The 19,534-nt window shown below is 40.1% G+C and overlaps 1 protein-coding gene across 3 annotated transcripts in view; it reads left to right on the top strand.

Moving 5' to 3' along the window:
* chrna4 (cholinergic receptor nicotinic alpha 4 subunit) overlaps positions 1–19,534 on the top strand; it is a 110,072-nt gene that overhangs the window by 75,541 nt on the left and 14,997 nt on the right. For 2 of the 3 annotated variants that reach the window (XM_003220708.4, XM_008110192.3), the window contains one exon: positions 148–1,531. In XM_003220708.4, coding sequence (XP_003220756.1) covers positions 148–1,531 — 1,384 coding nt within the window. The remainder of the gene's footprint in view (positions 1–147; positions 1,532–19,534) is intronic. The other variant, XM_062979042.1, reaches the window with a different exon arrangement.

The following is a 19,534-nucleotide window of genomic DNA, read 5'->3' as shown; positions in this document are numbered from 1 at the left end:
CTTCAAGTTTTTAACTGTGCTGTGTGCCTTTTTTGCTGTATTTCATTTTGTTGTTACCCACCTCGATGCATAGATAGAGGCGGATAAAACATGTATTATTATTATTATTATTATATTACTGTTATTAATTTTCCCTCTCTCACACAGTGCAGATGGGGATTTTGCAGTCACCCACCTCACCAAAGCCCACCTATTCTATGACGGACGTATCAAATGGATGCCACCAGCCATTTACAAAAGCTCCTGCAGCATTGATGTGACCTTCTTCCCTTTTGACCAGCAAAACTGCACCATGAAGTTTGGCTCATGGACCTATGACAAGGCCAAGATAGACCTGGAGAGCATGCACCGCCATGTGGACCAGCTGGACTACTGGGAGAGTGGAGAGTGGGTGATCATCAACGCTGTGGGCAACTACAACATCAAGAAGTATGAGTGCTGCTCAGAGATCTACCCTGACATCACCTATTCCTTCATCATCAGGCGCCTCCCTTTGTTTTACACCATCAACTTAATCATCCCTTGTCTACTAATCTCCTGCTTGACAGTCTTAGTATTCTATTTGCCTTCAGAGTGTGGGGAGAAGATCACTCTTTGCATCTCAGTCCTGTTGTCCTTAACTGTCTTCCTTCTCCTCATCACCGAGATCATCCCCTCAACCTCGTTGGTCATCCCCTTGATTGGAGAGTACTTGCTCTTCACCATGATCTTTGTCACCTTGTCCATCATCATCACTGTCTTTGTGCTCAACGTCCACCACCGCTCCCCCCGCACTCACACCATGCCAGATTGGGTGAGGAAAGTTTTCCTTGATGTTGTACCACGTCTTCTCTTCATGAAGCGCCCTACGACGGTCAAGGACAACTGCAAGAAGCTCATTGAGTCCATGCACAAAATAGCCAACTCACAACGGTTCTGGTCTGAGACTGAAGTGGAACCCAAGTTCACTACCTCATCGTCCAATAGCCCTCAGAGCAATGAGCAGTCGCCCACATCCTCTTTTTGCACCCATCTTGATGACCAGGCAAAGCTGCCTCCCCCATTGTGCAAGTCACCATCTGGCCAGTACTCCATGTTGCTTGCAGAGCCCATTCGGGCTAGCTGCACATCTCTGCAACCTCCTTGTCACTCACGGGACTCCCAATCCAGCTCTATGTCCAAAAGTAGATCACTCAGTGTCCAGCAGATGTACAGCAGCCCAGGGAAGGCAGAGGAAGGAACCATACGCTGCCGATCTAGGAGCATCCAATACTGCTACTTGCAAGAAGAGTCATCCCAGACCAATGGGCAATCCAGTGGGTCTCCAGCCTCCCCACGGTGCCATCTTAATGAGGAACAGCCCAAAACCAAACCCATCCATTGCAAATGCAAATGTAAAAAAAATGAATCAGCCAGCACATCAGGGCATGGGAGCAAGACTCTTGGTAGCAAAGACCAGCAGGTATTGCTGATGTCACCTGCCTTGAAGTTAGCTGTGGAAGGTGTCCATTATATTGCAGATCACTTGCGAGCAGAAGATGCAGATTTTTCAGTAAGTAAAAGTCACTTGTTTTCATTTATTCACTGCAAGTAAAAGAAAAATCAATGTTATTCAACTCAGGATCTATTTACAGTTCTAGCAGTGTTGTTGAGCTGTATGCTATCCAAGTTCACATTTTGCCTAAAAAGTAGTATAGTGTGTATGTATGGAAGCCTTAACTTCTTAATGCTTTTTTTTGTTACCTGTTCATATGAGGGTTGAATGAAAAGTAATGCCTCCACCTTTGTAACTCTTCAACAGATGGCAGTACTGGGATGCGGCAGGTACTGGCTTGTTCAGTAGATTCTCCTCTACAGTTCCATTTGTCAGGAAGCCTTAGCATTGAACAGTTGTGTTGTTAAAGTGCGAAGTATGGAACGCTGCGCAGACGGTCGGTCAATGTGACTTAAGCAACATGGAGTCATAGAATTCTTGACAGCAGAAGGTTTGTCACGCAAGTCAGATGTTCCCACCTCAACATATTTAAATTTACTCACCCAACAACACATGGTACTCACATCAACACAATCACCATAAAAAGCTTGCATTCTCTGATGAATCTCTTTTGGGGTGACACCATCTGCTGTTAAGAATTCAATGACTGCACTTTGCTTAAGTCGCATTGACCGACCATTAGCGCAGGGTTCCATACTTCACACTTTAACAACAACTGTTCAATGCTAAGGCTTTCCGCCAAATGGAACTGTAGAGGAGAGTCTACTGCTGCACACCAGTACTGCCATCTGTTGAGGAGTTACGAAGGTGGAGGCATTACTTTTCATTCAACCCTTGTATTCAACTCCCCAACCCATCCCCTATATTCTTCATTCATTCCCTTTCCATCATCTGATTTCTTTCTTCTGGTTTGTTTATTCTTGAATGATCCTAGACAATCAGGAATCTGAACAGTATGACATGACAACAGCATGAAATCAGTCTAATCTTGAAAGCTAAGCACAGTAAGGCCTGGTAATACGTGGTTAGGACCACCAAGGAATATCAATTGCTGTAGGTTATTTTTCAGAAGAGGGCAGTGACAAACCACCTCTGAGCATTCATTGATTAAGAAAGCCATGTAAATTATATGGGGTAACCATAAATCAACAGGTGACTTGAAGGAACATACACATCCTTTCAGGTCATCACTCATTCCTACTATTGTTATTGAACATCTCAGCCGTTTTCATACATTATTCATATGTACTGAACAACATCTAATCTCATGTGAGTAAATAACTTTTCTATATTCTACATTTTCAAACACCCTCTTTGGAAATTCTCTGAGGAAATCTAAACAGGACAGTCTTTGTATCTGACTTCATTGTAGCCCCATGAGTGATGATGAACAGGTAGCAAAATGCTAGAAATGGTAGAAATGAATTCTGTGCATAACTCTTGTATGTATGTGTATGCAATCTTTCTGTAGTTCATCTAAGCTTCTTTGATCAGTTGGTAAGGGAGGGCAGAAATGTTTGAAAGAAAAATGCAAAAACAGTATTGCCTAGAAGTTGGGTGACAAGGATACTTAAAGGCCTGGAAGCCTAGCTCTGTGAGAATTTGTTGAAAGTATATTTAGCCTGGAGAATTAATAATTGACATCTGATGCAAAGATAGCTATCTTGAGCTATCTAAAGGGCTGTCATGTGGTAAGTTCAAGCCATTTTATTTTGGTGCTAGTTGAGAAGATAGAACTAAAACCAATGATATGTCAGTTACAAGAAATTAGATTTTGACTAAATTTAAGCATAACTTCCTGATATTTGTCAATGGCATAGATTGCTTTGGAAAGCCATGGGCTGCCCTTCATTGGAAGTTTTTAAAGAGTGACAGCCATCTATCAGGGTTGTTTTAGCTTTTGATTCCTACAATGGCAGCGGATTGGACTAGATCAGTGACTCCCAATCTTGGTCCTACAAGTTTCTGAGGCCACTTCTTTAGTGTTATGTATCCCAGTATCTGATCCCAGATTATCTGATTTAAACTGGATTATTTGAGTCTACACTGCCGGATAATCTGGAATAAGCAGATAATCTGGGATCAGATGCTGGGATATAGGTGCCATATAAAATCCAGATTATCTGCTTTCAACTGGATTATATGGCAGTGTTGACTCATATAATCCAGTTCAAAGGCCCGGGCTGTGGCGCAGGCGGGAGAGCAAGCCAGCTGCAATTAGCTGCAATGAATCACTCTGACCAGGAGGTCATGAGTTCGAGGCCGCTCGGAGCCTATGTTTGTTTGTCTTTGTTCTATGTTAAAAGGCATTGAATGTTTGCCTATATGTGTAATGTGATCCGCCCTGAGTCCCCTTCGGGGTGAGAAGGGCGGAATATAAATGCTGTAAATAAATAAAGTAGATAGTGGATAATCTGATTTGATAATCTGGATTATATAGCAGTGTAGATTCGACCTCTAGCAGCTCTCACCATTTGGAAAGTCTTTCTAATGTTCCGGTGGAATCTTTTCCTGTAGTTTGAATCCATTGCCCCATGTCTTCATCATTTGTCTTTAAATGTTACATGGCTGCATTATTTTGTTGAAAATCTAAATGATTAAAGCTCACTGCAACATCTTGATAGCCATCTGAAAGGATGTCATACTGAAGCAGAACCAGCTTGTTTTCTGCTGCTTCAGAGACAAAGGCTGCACCTACATTGTAGAATCATGAGAATTGTAGTTTTACAAGATCTTTAGTCTTTTCTCCCAAAGAGTTCTTGTGCCTCACCAAACTACAGATTCTAGGACTCTGTAGCATTGAGCTATGGAGGTTAAAGTAGTATCAAGTTCCATTATTATTTTTTTCATGTCAGGAGCAACGAGAAACTGCAAGTTGCTTCTGGTGTGACAGAACTGGCCGTCTACAGCGACGTTGCCCAGGGAACGCCCAGATGTTTTGATGTTTTACCATCCTTGTGAGAGGCCTTTCTCATGTCTCTGCATGGAGCTGGAGCTGACAGAGGGAGCTCATCCACACTCTCCCCGGGTTGAATTCTTATTGGCAGCCTTCAGGACAGCAACCCAACCTTCAAGTCAGCAGTTTGCTGGCACAAGAGGCACATGAAGCCTTTGTCAAATGGTTTTAGAAGGAAATTAGATACATTCCTGAAGAATGAGACTATTAGTAAAAGAGTTGTGTATGACCAACAATATCAGAGATGGGATACATATGTGAATCAATCATTGGGGGATGCAAGAATGAAGGGGAAGTTATGACTTATGCCAGCTCTCCTATAAACAACTTAGTAACTAACTACTATCTGGACAGAATACTGAACCCGGTATAGGACTTTGTTGTCATGCAGCAAGTTTATACAGTAAAGGCAGTCCCCAAGTTACAAAGAAAATAGGTCTTGTAGGTTTGTTCTTCAGCTGAATTTGTTTGTAAATTGGGACAGGTACATTTTTGTCTATCTATCTATCTATCTATCTATCTATCTATCTATCTATCTATCTATCTATCTATCTATCTATCTAAGCTTTGGATAGCATAAAGAAAGGTTAACACGCCTGTGGTGTTTGTTTTGCTGTCTGTGCCCCTGTTCTGTTCCTGTGATCTTTGGAATTTGAAAATGTTGACATGTTGTGGAAACAAGGATTGGTGATAAAGCTTCAGTAGAGATACATTTTCCCCATGATAACTCTTTCAGAAGTGAATTTCTCTTCCTAGAGGTAGATTTCTATCACTTCCCATTGTGTCACCTCCATTCTTAACTTAACTTGTAAGTTCGATGTTTGTAACTCAGGGACTGCTTGTACTTGCCTTGAAACTGAAAGCTACATTCCTTCTGCAGCTGAGGACCCTTCCACACAGCCATATAATGCAGAATATCAAGGCAGAAAATCCCAAAAGGTCTGCTTTGAACTGGGTTATCTGAGTCCACACTGCCATATAGGCAAAGGTAAAGGTTTTCCCCTGACATTAAGTCTAGTTGTGTCTGGCTTTGGGTGTTGGTGCTTATCTTCATTTCTAAGACAAAGAGCCAGCGTTGTCCATAGACACCTCCAAGGTCATGTGGCCGGCATGACTGCTTGAAGTGCTGTTACCTTCCTGCCAAAGTGGTACCTATTCATTTACTCACATTTACATGTTTTCAAACTAGGCTGGACTATTGCAACGCCCTGTATGTTGGGCTTCCGATGTCCACGACCCGAAAGCTCCGTATTGTTCAGAATGCAGCAGCCAGGCTACTCACAAGAACACCCATGAAATGCCACATAACACCAGTGCTGCAGCATCTGCATTGGCTTCCAACTGATTACCGTGGTCTATATAAAATGCTAGTCCTGACTTTTAAAACTCTTTACGGCCAGGGCCCATCGTATCTTAGGGACCGTCTCTCCTTCTCCCATCATCGGAGGTCGCAACGACCATCCCAACGAGACTTACTCTATGTACCGGGTCCTAGAGAAGTGCACTTGGAAAGGACCAGGCGCAGAGCTTTTTCTGTTTCTGCCCCTGCCTTATGGAATGCCTTGCCGCCCTATATGAGAGCCATGCGTGAGTTGGGGCCTTTTACCCTAGCACTCAAGACATGGCTTTTTACTAGAGCTTTTAATTTATTTTAATATTTTTTAATCAATATTTGTATGTATGTATTTTTATCCTTTACAATTTTATCTTGTAAATCGCCTAGAGCATCGTGGATGGAGGGCGATTAATAAGTAATTAAATGATGATGATGATGAAATGATGAAACTGCTAGGTTGGCAGAAGACACTGCCATATATTCCAGTTCAAAGCAGAAAATGTGGATTTTATTCAGCTGTGTGGAAGGGGCCTGAGAAGGAGAGACCTAATAGCATTTCAGTGTAGCCAAAACAGCTTGTATGGTAGGATGGAGACAGGGACCGGGTGATTCAGGAGCAACAATAGGCCACAATGCAGAAAAAATTATTATGGCATTACCCTATTCTGCAAGGTTTTTGCTCAGCATAGTTTCAATCTGGTTGCTTTCCTCCATCACCCATGTCCTGCCCTGTCCTATCCTTTCATATCCCGCTCATCTGCATCCTGCTTTACCCTCGATCTTATGACCTTTAGACATATGATTTTGCTCCCGTCAGGTCTGTGAACTCCACTCTTGCCCACCTGCTTCAGGTCACTCTTAGCCTTTTCATCAGCTGCCACCTGATTTTGCAATATCTTGAGCACTGAGCATCCAATGCCTTCCAGTGTCTAAGTTTAGCACACTGCATTTTGTTGTGATAGCTTTGGTGGCTGAGCTTCTGTTTTTTAAAAAAGCAGGAGAAAAAAATCATAAAAGAGAGAACTGGGATGTTTTTTGAAAGCAGATCATATTAGGAAGAGTGAACTTGAATTCTCTGATGGAATCTCACCAAGCACTGACACTGAGCGCTGTTTGGGGATGGCCATCCATAGCAACCCACATGGTTTCTATATTGATGATGCTGAGCTGTCTCTCATAGGACTGAGTACAGAATGCTGCTGAGCATAATAACCCATCCCTAATGGTATTATCTGGAAACAGAAAGTCTGCACCTTGCAAGAGGCAGATAAAAAAAACTAAAATAAGGGAACTCAAAAGGCAGTCTTCACTGTTTGTTGGTTTGTGGAGAGTTTGACTGCACTTGCCTTTATAGATAAGCCACCAACATAACAGGGAATTATTGCCTCTGTCTGCTATTTACAAGGGGGAGAAATGACTCGAGCATCCGAGTCTGGACAAAATAACAAAGCAAAGGAATATTCTGAAACAGAGGCTTAAGTGACCAAGGTAGATGTCCTGGTGAAAGCTAAGCGAACAGGGTACTTTTACCTGGTGTGATGCAAACATCAAGGTTCAGATTGTATATAATGGTCTACATTTCATAACTCTGAATTTTTAGCTGCATTGCAGAAATGCAATAAATCCCCATTTGTGAATTGCAAAGATGTGCATCTGGGCAGCAGCAAGAGTGTTCCAATGCACATCAGATGCTTCTGATGAGCATCAGGCACTACTGATGTGCATGGCTCACTTCTGAGTCAGTGGAGCACCTCTAATGCACATTAGGTGCTTGTAATGAACATTAGGTGTATCCATTGCACTCTGGCACTTTCTAGGCAGTCTCTAGTTGTGCATCAATGCCCATTGGACATTGTGACTATGGCATATCATGCACTTCCACAGACTACCATTGCCTAACAGATGCCCATATGATGTAACACCACCACAGCTGCTGGGCAGGGAACTGTCAAATTAACAATTTGTAAGCTGCACTGGGAATCTTTTTGGCTGACGGTTGGGGTATAAAGGCTCTAAATAAATGAATCCCAAAGCTACTCAATTCTTTTTCCTGCCACACATAAATCCACTTAAGAAGGCATAAGCCTCATGCTGAACTCCAGCCCAGTTTTCTGCTGGGAAAAGTAGACAATAAAATGCACAAGGACCTTAATCCTATTGTTAGTCCCAGCTAGAGCAGAGGCACTGAATCAAATCTGCTCACCCACTGTTAAACAGTTTATTTAGTAGGTCTACTCCAATTGGGACTAACCAGCAGGATTCCATCCATTAAGAAAAATGGAACAAAGCAATTATATTAAAACCTTCAAACACTGTGTGAGCTTTTTAAACCGTGGTGCATGACCTATAGTGGTGCACTCTTCATCTATTTATTGGCCAAAGACATATGGCTCTGACTTGCACGTCAGTGGGGTGGTTTAGCTTTACCTTGTCTTTTTTTGTGAGAGGAGAGGAGAAAAGAGGATTCTTGCCATTCCCTGTAGACACAGGCAAAAGCAAACTGCTACATTTTTCTGTTCTTCCTCATTTCTAACAAGTGGATCTATGCTGCAGAATTAATGCTATTTGACACCATGGCTCAATGGAATGAAATCTTGGGAGTTGTAGTTTGGTGAGGCACCAGCACTCTTTGGCAAAAGAGGCTAAATACCTTATAGAACTCCAGCTCCCATGATTCCATAACACTGAGCCATGGCAGATAAAGTGACATCAAACTTCAGTAATTTCAAAGTGTAGAACAGTAGATTAATCCATTGTTTACCATTTTGAGCACACTCTGACTTCGGTCATGCATGTCCCCATTTTCCCATGTGCAATATTGGAGAATATGTTTATAACAGAACTAGTTGCTACCCAATATAATTTGTTTATTATTGATTACTCATGATTGCTTATAACACAATCAAGCCTCACCATAAATAAGCATTGCTTGCCAAAACATTATCAGGAAAAAAAACCATTATCCTTTTATTATTCCCACCCTCACATTTTTATCCCATTCTTCTTTTTTCATTTTTTAAAGTCTGCAGTGCAAGATGGGGAGATTACAAAATCATAATACTTAGAGATACATCTTTTGCTGTTGTGATGACGCCTCTCTCTTTTGTGATGCATCGGGGCTCCTGGTGGGGATGTGCCCCCCCATTGCAAATGTCAACACAGTGTTGCCAGCAATAAAGGACAGGCTTATTACATGATTAATCCGTTGGAAGAAAAATAATAAAAGAGAACCTAGTGTGAGAATGAGGAATCCAATTGCAAAGAAATAAATTACCACTTCTGACCTTGGATTTTCTTCAGCTTTACTGCTAACAAAGATATAGAATCTATAATACTAAGAATTGTTGTTTTGTTCTTGGTTTGCAACTGGAAAAAAAGAAATTGCTTCTGTAGTTTCCAGCTCCACAGGAAAAAAATAATCATTTCTCTGGAAAGCTGCATAGAAATACTCTGAAGTTACCTCATATGGCCTATATTTTACTGTAGAAGTAACACCTTTCCTTCACAGGAGTTTAGAGATGAAAGGGATTGAACAAGAGTTCACAACTAAAGCATTCTCCCCAAATGGCCTTCCAACCTCTGTTTAAAGACCTCCAAAGGAAAATCCATCATCCCTGAAGGCAGCCTATTTCACTGTCGAACTGCTCTTAACATCAGGAAGTTCTTCCTAATGCTTATTTGAATTCTTATTTTTTCTTTTAATTTAAATCCATTGGTTCGCATTCTAGTCCTGGCAGCAGCAGAAAGTTAGTTTACTCCAACTTTTGGGGGTTTTTTTGGCCATTTGTATGGTCCCTGGAGGGCCTTGGAAGACATCAAACCTATCTGTGCCTTCTTTAAGTGCTAGAAAATAGTATTTCAAATGGTGAAAAGAAGTCTGACAGTATTAAAAAAATGTCTAATACACTTATGGCAATACAGTTAGCCCACTATATTTTAACCTGAGAGATTACACCTCTGTAGAATTAATGCAGTGTGACATCGCTTTAATTGTCACAGCTCAATGATATGGAACCATGGGAGTTTTACAAGATATTTAGTCTTCTTTCCTAAATAGTTCTGGTGCCTCACCAAATGACAATTCCCATGACTGAGCCATGGAAGTTAAAGTAGTTTCAAACTGCATAAATTCTACAGTCTAGATGTGCCCAAGGAATCTCTACAGGGCCTACATTATGACTCTGTTGTTGACTTCCAGTGAGCACAAAGTATTCTTTGTAGGAATCTCTAGATCAGTGTTGTTCCATTTTTGGTCCACCGAGTGTTTTGGACCATTGGACAAACTGGCCAGGATTTCTGGGAACTGGAACCCCAAACTCTTGATGCCCAAAGGTTGGACACACTAATCTAAGGTCAGCTTCTAGGAGAGGATAATTATAGCATTGGTCTGGGGGGCTCTGAAGTTTCTAGATGGCCCATATTAATCAAATCTTCAAATAATCACATCTACAAAAATTGAATCCACAAATGTGGAAGGCTGACTGTATTGTGTAGTGAGAAATGTACCTATAGTGTGGCATGCTCTCCCACATTTTTGAATTAAAAACCAAGAAACATGAGAAGGCAATAAATGAAGAAGAGCACACAAACTAGGAAAGTGCAACAATTTGCTTTTGCCTCCCTCTCCAAGCCAATATTGCAGAGTCCTCCTCAATCAATGGTCTATCTTTTCCCATAATTTAACAGCAATGTCCTTTATGCTCAACCACTCCAGCAACTATCATGTCAGACTACACAGAGAAGCCATTGAAATCCACAAGCATGTGGACAACTTCAACAGAAAGGAGGAAACCATGAAAATGAACAAAATCTGGCTACCAGTATTAAAAAACTCAAAAATCAGAACAGTAAATAAGAAGCAACACTCTGAAAACAAAGGAGTTCCAGACATTAATAAATCAGGGGTAGCTAACGACTCTGAACAAAGGATTCCCCCAGGAAGGAAGAAGCCAGGAGATGAAGCTACTCAATGCTAACAGGTGATTGATTACAACATTCACACTGGCCTTCAACTGACAAGAGTTCTTCTTTCACCCTGGACTTCCCACAGATATATTAACCTTCCTTGCTTAGTTTCTCCATACCTCACAACCTCTGAAGATACCTGCCATAGATGTGGGTGAAACATCAGGAGAGAATATTTCTGGAACATAGCCATACAGCCCGGAAAACATACAACAACCCTGTGATCCCGGCCATGAAAGCCTTTGACAACACAGCAATGTCCTTCTTTGTGCCCAAGAGCTACTGGGGTGAAACGAGGGTACAGCATTGTATGGGCACAGCATTACACTTGTTTTGCTTGATGCGGGATGTTGGCCATCATTTCTATTGAAACAATAACCACTGAACTTGCATTATGATTGGCCTCTTGCAAACACTGAAAATTTGGTCTTGCTCTGCATTGTAAATGAGAGCAATCAATCCTCCAGAGAGGGAATGAAATGTTCTAGCCTTAGTTAGTCATGGGAGACTTGATTTATGCATCCTTCATCCTTTTACAACTATAACATTTTGTCTCAGCCATCTCAATGGCTACGGGACATAAAGAAAAAGAAGGACTTCCCTATAAAACATCACAGTGCATTAGGCGTCTGAAAGAGGTTTGTTTGAAGATGAATAATTTCTGGGAGGTGGAGAGATGCTACTAGAAGAAAAAATTCGAAGACACTTTGAAGTTAAAGAACAATAGTTACAATACTAAAGTAAACGGTAGTGCTCTTTCTGTTGAAGATGATTTATTTTGGGCTATCGGTTTAAGAAAATGGCAAAAAGCCAATTATGATTGGTAGATATATGTGTCTGTAATGTATATGTATTGCAGAAACTCTCCTCCTGGCTATCAGGATTTGCAGTGCATTTCTGTATGCTATTTCAAGGTTGAGAGAGTTGGATTATCTTGGTCAGAAATGGAGAGCATGTCCTTTCTCTCCATAGACGTGATTAATGTCACTCATCAACACAGTAATATAGTAGTCACTCTATTTGAGTCATGCAAAGGCATAGATCTTACAGTTGGAATATATATGTATTTCTGTTTTTGCTTGTGCATTTGTGTATTAGATAGATGGACAGAGATAGATACATAGATAGATTATATATGCAGATATGCATGTACATTTGGTTGTGTATTTAGTGTCACATTTGGATATGTATTTGGGTATGTATTGCCAACTACCAGACTTACACAATATTATTAATGTGTAATTTCATATGCAAAAATGTGTGTGCTCAACCCTTATGTAGGATCTTGGCTGTAATTTTGTTCTATTTATTATATTTCTTGTTTTATTTCTTTGACTTATATCCCACTTTTCTCCCAAAATAGAGATCCAAGGTGGCTTGCAACTCAATAATAATTACAAAACTTATATCTACGTTGTAGAATTAATGCAGTTTAACACCACTTGGAGTGCCATGGCTCAGTACTATGAAATCATGGGAGTTGTAGTGTAGCAAGATCTTCAGCTTTCTGTGCCAAAGAGTGTTGGTGCCTATCCAAACTTCATATCCCAGGATTCTATTGTATTGAGCCCCAGCAAATAAAGTGGTGTCAAACTGGCTTGTCCTGACTGAAGTAGACCCACTAAGTTAATTTTGTGAGTCAGTACATAGATAAATTCAATTGACTCAATGGATATCCTCCAGTCAGTCATATCTATATATATAAAAGGGTAATGAAATTTTGGCCTAGGACAAAACAACAAAACTACACATCCCAGAAACACTAAACTTGGCAGCACAACCCCTCATCCATGCCTCTACGTTCATACAACAAAAATAAAATAAAAATGAAGTCCTAATTAGAGGGAGAGGAATAATTGTTTTTATCCAATTGCTGCCAGTTAGAAGGCTAAGCTCCTTTAGGGGAAAACCTTTACCCTTTACCTTAACTACCACCAATACCTCAATACAGTAGAGTCTCAGTTATCCAACATAAACGGGCCGTCAGAACGTTGGATAAGCAAATATGTTGGATAATAAGGAGAGATTAAGAAAAAGCCTATTAAACATCAAAATAGATTATGATTTTACAAATTAAGCACCATAACATCATGTTATACAGCAAATTTGACAGAAAAAGTAGTTCAATACGCAGTAATGCTATGTAGTAATTATTGTATTTACGAATTTAGCACTAAAATATCACGATATATTGAAAACATTGACTACAAAAATGCGTTGGATAATCCAGAATGTTGGATAAGTGAGACTCTACTGTACTTTATTTCCCATACCACCATACTTTGCCACAGCAACGCGTGGCCGGGCACAGCTAGTATAACTATAAGATTAAAGCCAATACTTTATAATATTAAAGATACTGAATATTACAACTGCAATTAAATGGTAAGCCATTTAAACAGCACAGAAATCCCATTAAATCCCCCTTATTTAACAGCTAGTCAGTATAACAGCAAGTGACTCAATTTTCTCTGTAAGAGAAGAATTTGGGCATTGGATGCTATAACAAAGGATTCCATAGCAAAGTTTTCATAGCTCATGACAAAAATAATTAATGTATTTTAATCAGACAGTATGCTGCAGAGCTTCCAAAAAGGCACATCAATTAAAATGTAGCATTTTTCCTCATACAAAATGCTTGGGTAAACTAAATTGACTAGGAAGTAAATGCCTATTGAGCAAGTCATCCTGCTCTAAACATCTGAACTCTTAATAAAGTCTAATGAGCTGTGATTTATCAGCAAATTCGCGGAGAAATTGTCCACTTAAAATTCTGTTGGTTAAGTTATTTTTAAAAAGCCAAAGATGCTATATTTGCCTCCCTGTGAGGCACTGAACACCCACAGAGTGGCAGCGCGTGGCTCAAGGTTGAGAAGGAGTTTTCTCATGTCGATGCATCAAAAGTAAATCCCGCATCCCAGAAAGCATGGGTTTATGGAAAGGCTTCCTTGCAACTTATACAAAGTTATGTTAATGTTGTGAGTCTACAGGAAACAATTTAAAAGGAATTTTGTGACTCTCTTCATGAGTTGCACCTTTACGTTTGGGTTTACCATAAGGAAATATTGGTCCTACAATCATTTAAAACATTTCGAAGGTGGAAGACCTAAACCATGAAATGTACAGCCAGATTTAGATTGTTTTGGTGTTTTCAGCTGAAAAATTGTCTGAAAATTGTCATGTACCAAATTAATTGTTTTTGGGCTAGGGAGTGGGGGCTTTGAGGGTTTTGGGAGAGCTTTGGGGATTGTAAAATTATGGCTGTGTTTCCCCTATCTAAACCTTTTCACCTCCCAGAAAATAGTAAAGGTTCATATAGATCCAAATCCTTTCTCCAATGCATCTTTTAAATGCATAACCCCAACTACAAAGCCACTTTATCCATTAGGCACTTTGGGCACATGCCAAGGCCCTATGATAACAGGATTAACAATAAATACATAAAAATTTCAGGAATTGGAGAGGATGGCAAAAAAATGCAAAATAGTGATTTAAAAAAATTGATATATATGTTCTGAAATCCATAGGGCAGGCTTTGGAATGAACCTGACACTATTTGCACTTTTTTGGCCCAGTTCTTTTTTAGAGCCGACCCAGGATTTTATCATAGTATATTTATTGTATCTTGACACATGACTTGTTTTATTGTTGATTGATTGTTTTATTGTTATGTTTTTATATTGTTTGTGACCTGGGCTTGGCCCCATGTAAACCGCCTTGAGTCCCTTCGGGGAGATAGGACGGGGTATAAAAATAAAATTACTGTATTATTATTATTATTATTATTATTATTATTATTATTATTATTTTATTATGACACAGCAAACAAGATAGATATGCTGGATTTCGTATCACAAAATCACAAGTCGAACACTTCCCAAGTGTCTAGGACTGTGTTATGTATTTTCGGATGATGCGTGCACACCCCAGTAGAGTGGCCTTTTGCAGTTGGCAGATCGTAATTTTGTCAATGTCTATTGTTTCCAAATGCCGGTTGAGATCTTTTGGCACGGCACCCAATCTGCTGATCACCACCGGAACCACCTGTACTGGTTTCTGCCAGAGTCTTTGAAGTTCAGTCTTGAGGTCCTGATAGCGGCTGAGTTTTTCCTGTTGTTTTTCGTCAATGCGACTGTCACCTGGGATGGCAACATCATCATCATTATTATTATTATTATTATTATTATTATTATTATTATTATTTATATCTGTTTGTCATCCATTGCGGATGGAGAGAGGACTTACAGCACCCCTGCCCAACTGTCCCAACATTTGGCATTGACAATCCCAATTGATCCTTTGTCATCCCACTTTTTTCAGCTATATCTCAAATGCCCAAGTTTCTCTTCCCGCCACATTACCCCTTTGTGCTTAGCTTATTTTGTTTGCTCCAAACTGAGTTCAAAGTGCAAAAGTAATTTGCATTTGATTAATTTTGCATGCCTCTTTCCTAACATTTCATATTGGTGACAGTTTTTCAACATACATCATTGTGTGGCACAGTAATTTAGTATTACTAGCAAACCAGAGGTTAAACCAACTCTTTATAAGAGATAAAAACACATACATAAATTGTAATAACTAAATATATCAGGACACAACATATTGCATGAAAATATTTCATTTCCATTTTTAATATACAATATACAATTTATAAGATAAATACATTTCAAAGATTTTTGTTATTCCTTGTTATTTTCACACAACACACTGCAACCAATAGATTAACAAGTTGCAACACACATTTTAGAAAGTTCTGCTCTACACTGTAGAATTGCAGTTTGACATCACATCCCATGGTTCAATGCTATTGAGAGCTGTAGTTTGGTGAGACACCAGTACTCTTCAGCAGAGGAGACAAAGACTTTGTAAAACTACAGCTGCCATCATTCCATAGCATTGAGCCATGGTAGTTACAGTAATGTCAAACTGCATTAATGCTACGCAGTGCAGATGCAATCTTAGTGGAGGGAAAGGAGAGGAAGGCTGGAATCTTCCTAATTGCCTCAAGTAAAAGCAAAATTTTCAGCCTTTCCTAACTTGAATGTTTTTCCTCATTAATAACTTTCATCATATTGACCACACTTTGACATAGATTTGCCACATGTGTCCCATGTTTTGTCTGTGAAACGTTGGTGGAAGGAGAGGAAATCGTGGATCTAACCTGTCTTGCCTAACAGAGCTTTCACTGCCAATTACATCCATTAGACTTACTTGCAAGTAAGTGTATGTTTGAAGGATTGGCTTGAAAGCCTCTTGTGAGTTTTAACAAGCCATCAGTTAGCAAGACAGGCCCGTCATCAAATCCCTGATCAGTATTCTGCCGAAGTCCCAGGGCCACAGGGGAAACGCAGTTATATTAAAAGTAAATAGTTCCTTTAATTAAGCGATTGAGGTTCTTTTGGATGTTTGTTGTTGCTTTTAAATAGCAATGCCAGAAGGCAGCAGGAAGCACGAACGTGTTCCAGAAATGGGCTTTAGGAAATTAAATGTACTAGGTGTTATTGACTTGAGGTTGTGTGGTCTCAATGTTGTTTTTCCCACCTTGAACACATCTTGAGTCAAAGGCTTCTGGCAGAGGTTACTGATGTACATGCTTGGCAAGACAAGTGGCAATGTAGAGGAAATATCTTCACAAATATATTCACTAGATCTGGAAGGGATCCGTGCATCCCAAGCTATTGATGTGAAGAGCCAGCAACCTCCCCTTCCCAATATACCAGGAATATGTACCATATTTGAGCCTTCTGGTTATAATTGTTTCTTCCTTCCTGGAAACTTTCCAGGGACCAGCAGCAAATGTCTTAGGGGGCACCTGTGCTGTAGAATGTCTGCAGTTTGACACCATGTTAATTGCCATTGCTTAGTATTAGGGAATCATGGGAGTTATAGTTTTACAATTTATTTTACCTTCTCTGCCAAAGAGTGCTGGTGCTTTACAAGGCTCAGGATTTCATAGCACTGATTCGTGTCAGTTAAAGTGGGGCCAAATTGTATCCATTCTACAACAGTCCATGTATTGCTATTTGGAGCAGCACTGGAGTAGAAACTTTTGGGAAGTGGTAGACTTTCAATTGCTGGAGCTTCTTGGATTGCTGCTTACTAGGGATGCTTTAATACTGTGCTCCTGCTTTTCCTGCATGCCAGGCAGGGGTTGGACTAGATGGCCCATGTGGTCTCTTCCAACTCTGTGATTCTATGATTCTGTGCTCTGGCCAGGTATGATTTGGGATTATGTGAATATGTGATTCTATGAATCTTTGTTTATGCTTTTTGGGAAGGAATCCTATGGAACCCATCATGATTTTCTTTAAATTAATAACTTGGAGCAAGCTCAGATGAACTGTACAACTCAGGCAATATTATCTCAACCATTTTGCCAAGGTTCATACAGTCTGAAAGCCCATATCACTTCATGAGTCAAGGTTTTTAGATAGTGTGAACCTTGAACTATTCCTGGAAATGGATTGGCAGTTATATACTCCCAATTACCTTCTGGACACTTTGGGATTTGTTTTGGATCATTTTTTTCTAGCTATAAGACCTCAAAAAAGGCCCAGGACTTGAAAAGGTGCCCCAAGACCTGCTTTATTTGCCTGATCTAAATAATCTGGCTCTGGTCCTGGAGACCTCAGGGAATGCTATTTGCTGGAAAATGAACCCATCTTCTGAAAATTATAGGCTCTCTCTATATAAATTATAGTCTCTCTCTCTCTCTCTCTCTCTCTCTCTCTCTCTCTCTCTCTCTCTCTCTCTCTCTCTCTCTCTCTCTCTCTCTCTCACACACACACACACACACACACACACATGCCACTCACTATATAGGTCCAATGTGCAGAGAAAATTTTCTTTGATCTTTGAACCAGTAACACACTCAAACATAAGGCGAATTTATAATGCATTGAAATGATAGACAAGATCGTGCAAAGCAGTTGTTGTCATGTGCATTCACATTGTTTTCTACTTATGGCACCTATTACTGGGTTTCTTGGCAAGATTTGTTCAGAAGAGGTTTTACACTGAGGCTGAAAGTTTGACTTGCCCAAGGTCACCCAATAGGTTTCACGGGCAATTCTTGGACTCCAGAATCTTGGTCCAACAATCAAACCACCAGACCAGAGTGGTTCTTGTACTGGTGATACATACCACATATTCTCATGTATAATTTAACCTCATGTATAAGTCAAGGAGAGGTTTTTGAGGCGACAATTATGGATTGTGATCTGGTCCATTCTGTGGAGAGGGGAAACCTCCAGTGTTGCCATAGGGGCCAGACATCTTGGCCAGTGCCACCACCATTTTCCCACCCAGGCATAGAGAAAGTCCAGAAATGGTCTTTGGCAGAGTATTTAGGTTCTTGTGGGATGGATGAAGCTTTTGCCTTTTGTCACACCAGTCAGATAATGGGATAGCTTTTTTTGATAAGAAGTAAGGTATAGTATACACATTGAACCCTGAATAAATCCATCCAGGTTTTTTGGGGTTGAATTTTTGACTAAAATTTCTAGGGTTATGCATAAACAATGAGTAATAGGAGCCCTGGTGGCGAAGTGTGTTAAAGCACTGAGCTGCTGCATTTGCAGACCGAAAGGTTGCAGGTTCAAATCCCAGGAGCAGAGTGAGTGCCCGCTGTTAGCTCCAGCTTCTGCCAACCTAGCAGTTCGAAAACATGCCAATGTAAGTAGATCAATGGGGAAGGTAACGGCACTCCATGCAGTCATGCTGGCCACATGACCTTGGAGGTGTCTACGGACAACGCTGGATCTTCGGCTTAGAAATGGAGATGAGCACCAACCCCCAGAGTCGGACATGACAGACTTAACGTCAGGGGAAACCTTTACCTTTACCTTTTTAATATAAGGTATGAGTTAGTAGTGATGATAACGATTTCAGCATCAATACCTTTAATATGGCTGGTGAGTAAGAACATAATACAGTACAATAACTAAGGCACAGCTGCTAAAAGATCATAATGGTAGTGCCAAACATAATCATTAAAGCAGTTATAATGTGACTAGCCTAAAATCTTATGATGATGATACCATTATAAGAATCCCAAGAAGGATAAAGGTGTGGAAGCAATCTCAAAATGATACCCATCAGTAAGATTGCTTAAGATGAAACTGTATAATGCTTTTTTTCTGCAGTTGCTCATTGTCTCAGACCAATTTCATGGCTCAAGCCTAATTATATTGAACAAAAAAGAACCAAGTAACAATCTTCAAAATTAATTCAAATTTCAAGCTGCTCTTTGAGACGAGTAACTTTTCTTCCCCTCTGATCTGATTTCTCCACCCCCTGAAAGTGCTTTGGGATTTTAATTGCCCTTCAGAGAGGGTTTCTAGCAGATTTGATATTAATTTAATTTGTCTCTAGGCATTGATGAAGTTAAAAAAAGTACAGAAGTCAGCAAGCTGAAACCAAATTCCACCAAAAAGTTTTCATTGGAGTCGTAGGGTTGGTGGAAATTAGGAATGGGTAGATCTCAATTTTTCCATTTCATCTGTGCTTTGACCTTTTCAAATTCAATTCCTTTCTGTTTTGGTAATGAGGAATATGTAAAACTTCTACTAAAATAGGACATTAGAGCAGATGAAACTAGAGGCTACCTCCCACCTATAAAATTCCACAATTCTACAAATACACATAACAATTCACTTTTATGCATGCAGTGTCATATGAACTGATGTCCAGGTCAGTGTAGTGGTTTGAGAATTGGACTTCAGTTCTGGAGATCAGGATTTGAATCCCTACTCAACCATGGAAACCCACAGTCTCAGCCTCAGGGAGAGACAAAGACAAA

The sequence above is a fragment of the Anolis carolinensis genome, chromosome 4 (genome assembly GCF_035594765.1).
Source record: "Anolis carolinensis isolate JA03-04 chromosome 4, rAnoCar3.1.pri, whole genome shotgun sequence".
NCBI classification, from domain to species: domain Eukaryota; kingdom Metazoa; phylum Chordata; class Lepidosauria; order Squamata; family Dactyloidae; genus Anolis; species Anolis carolinensis.
The sequence above is the reverse complement of the archived record's forward strand: the minus strand, read 5'-3'. Positions and strand labels throughout refer to the sequence as shown.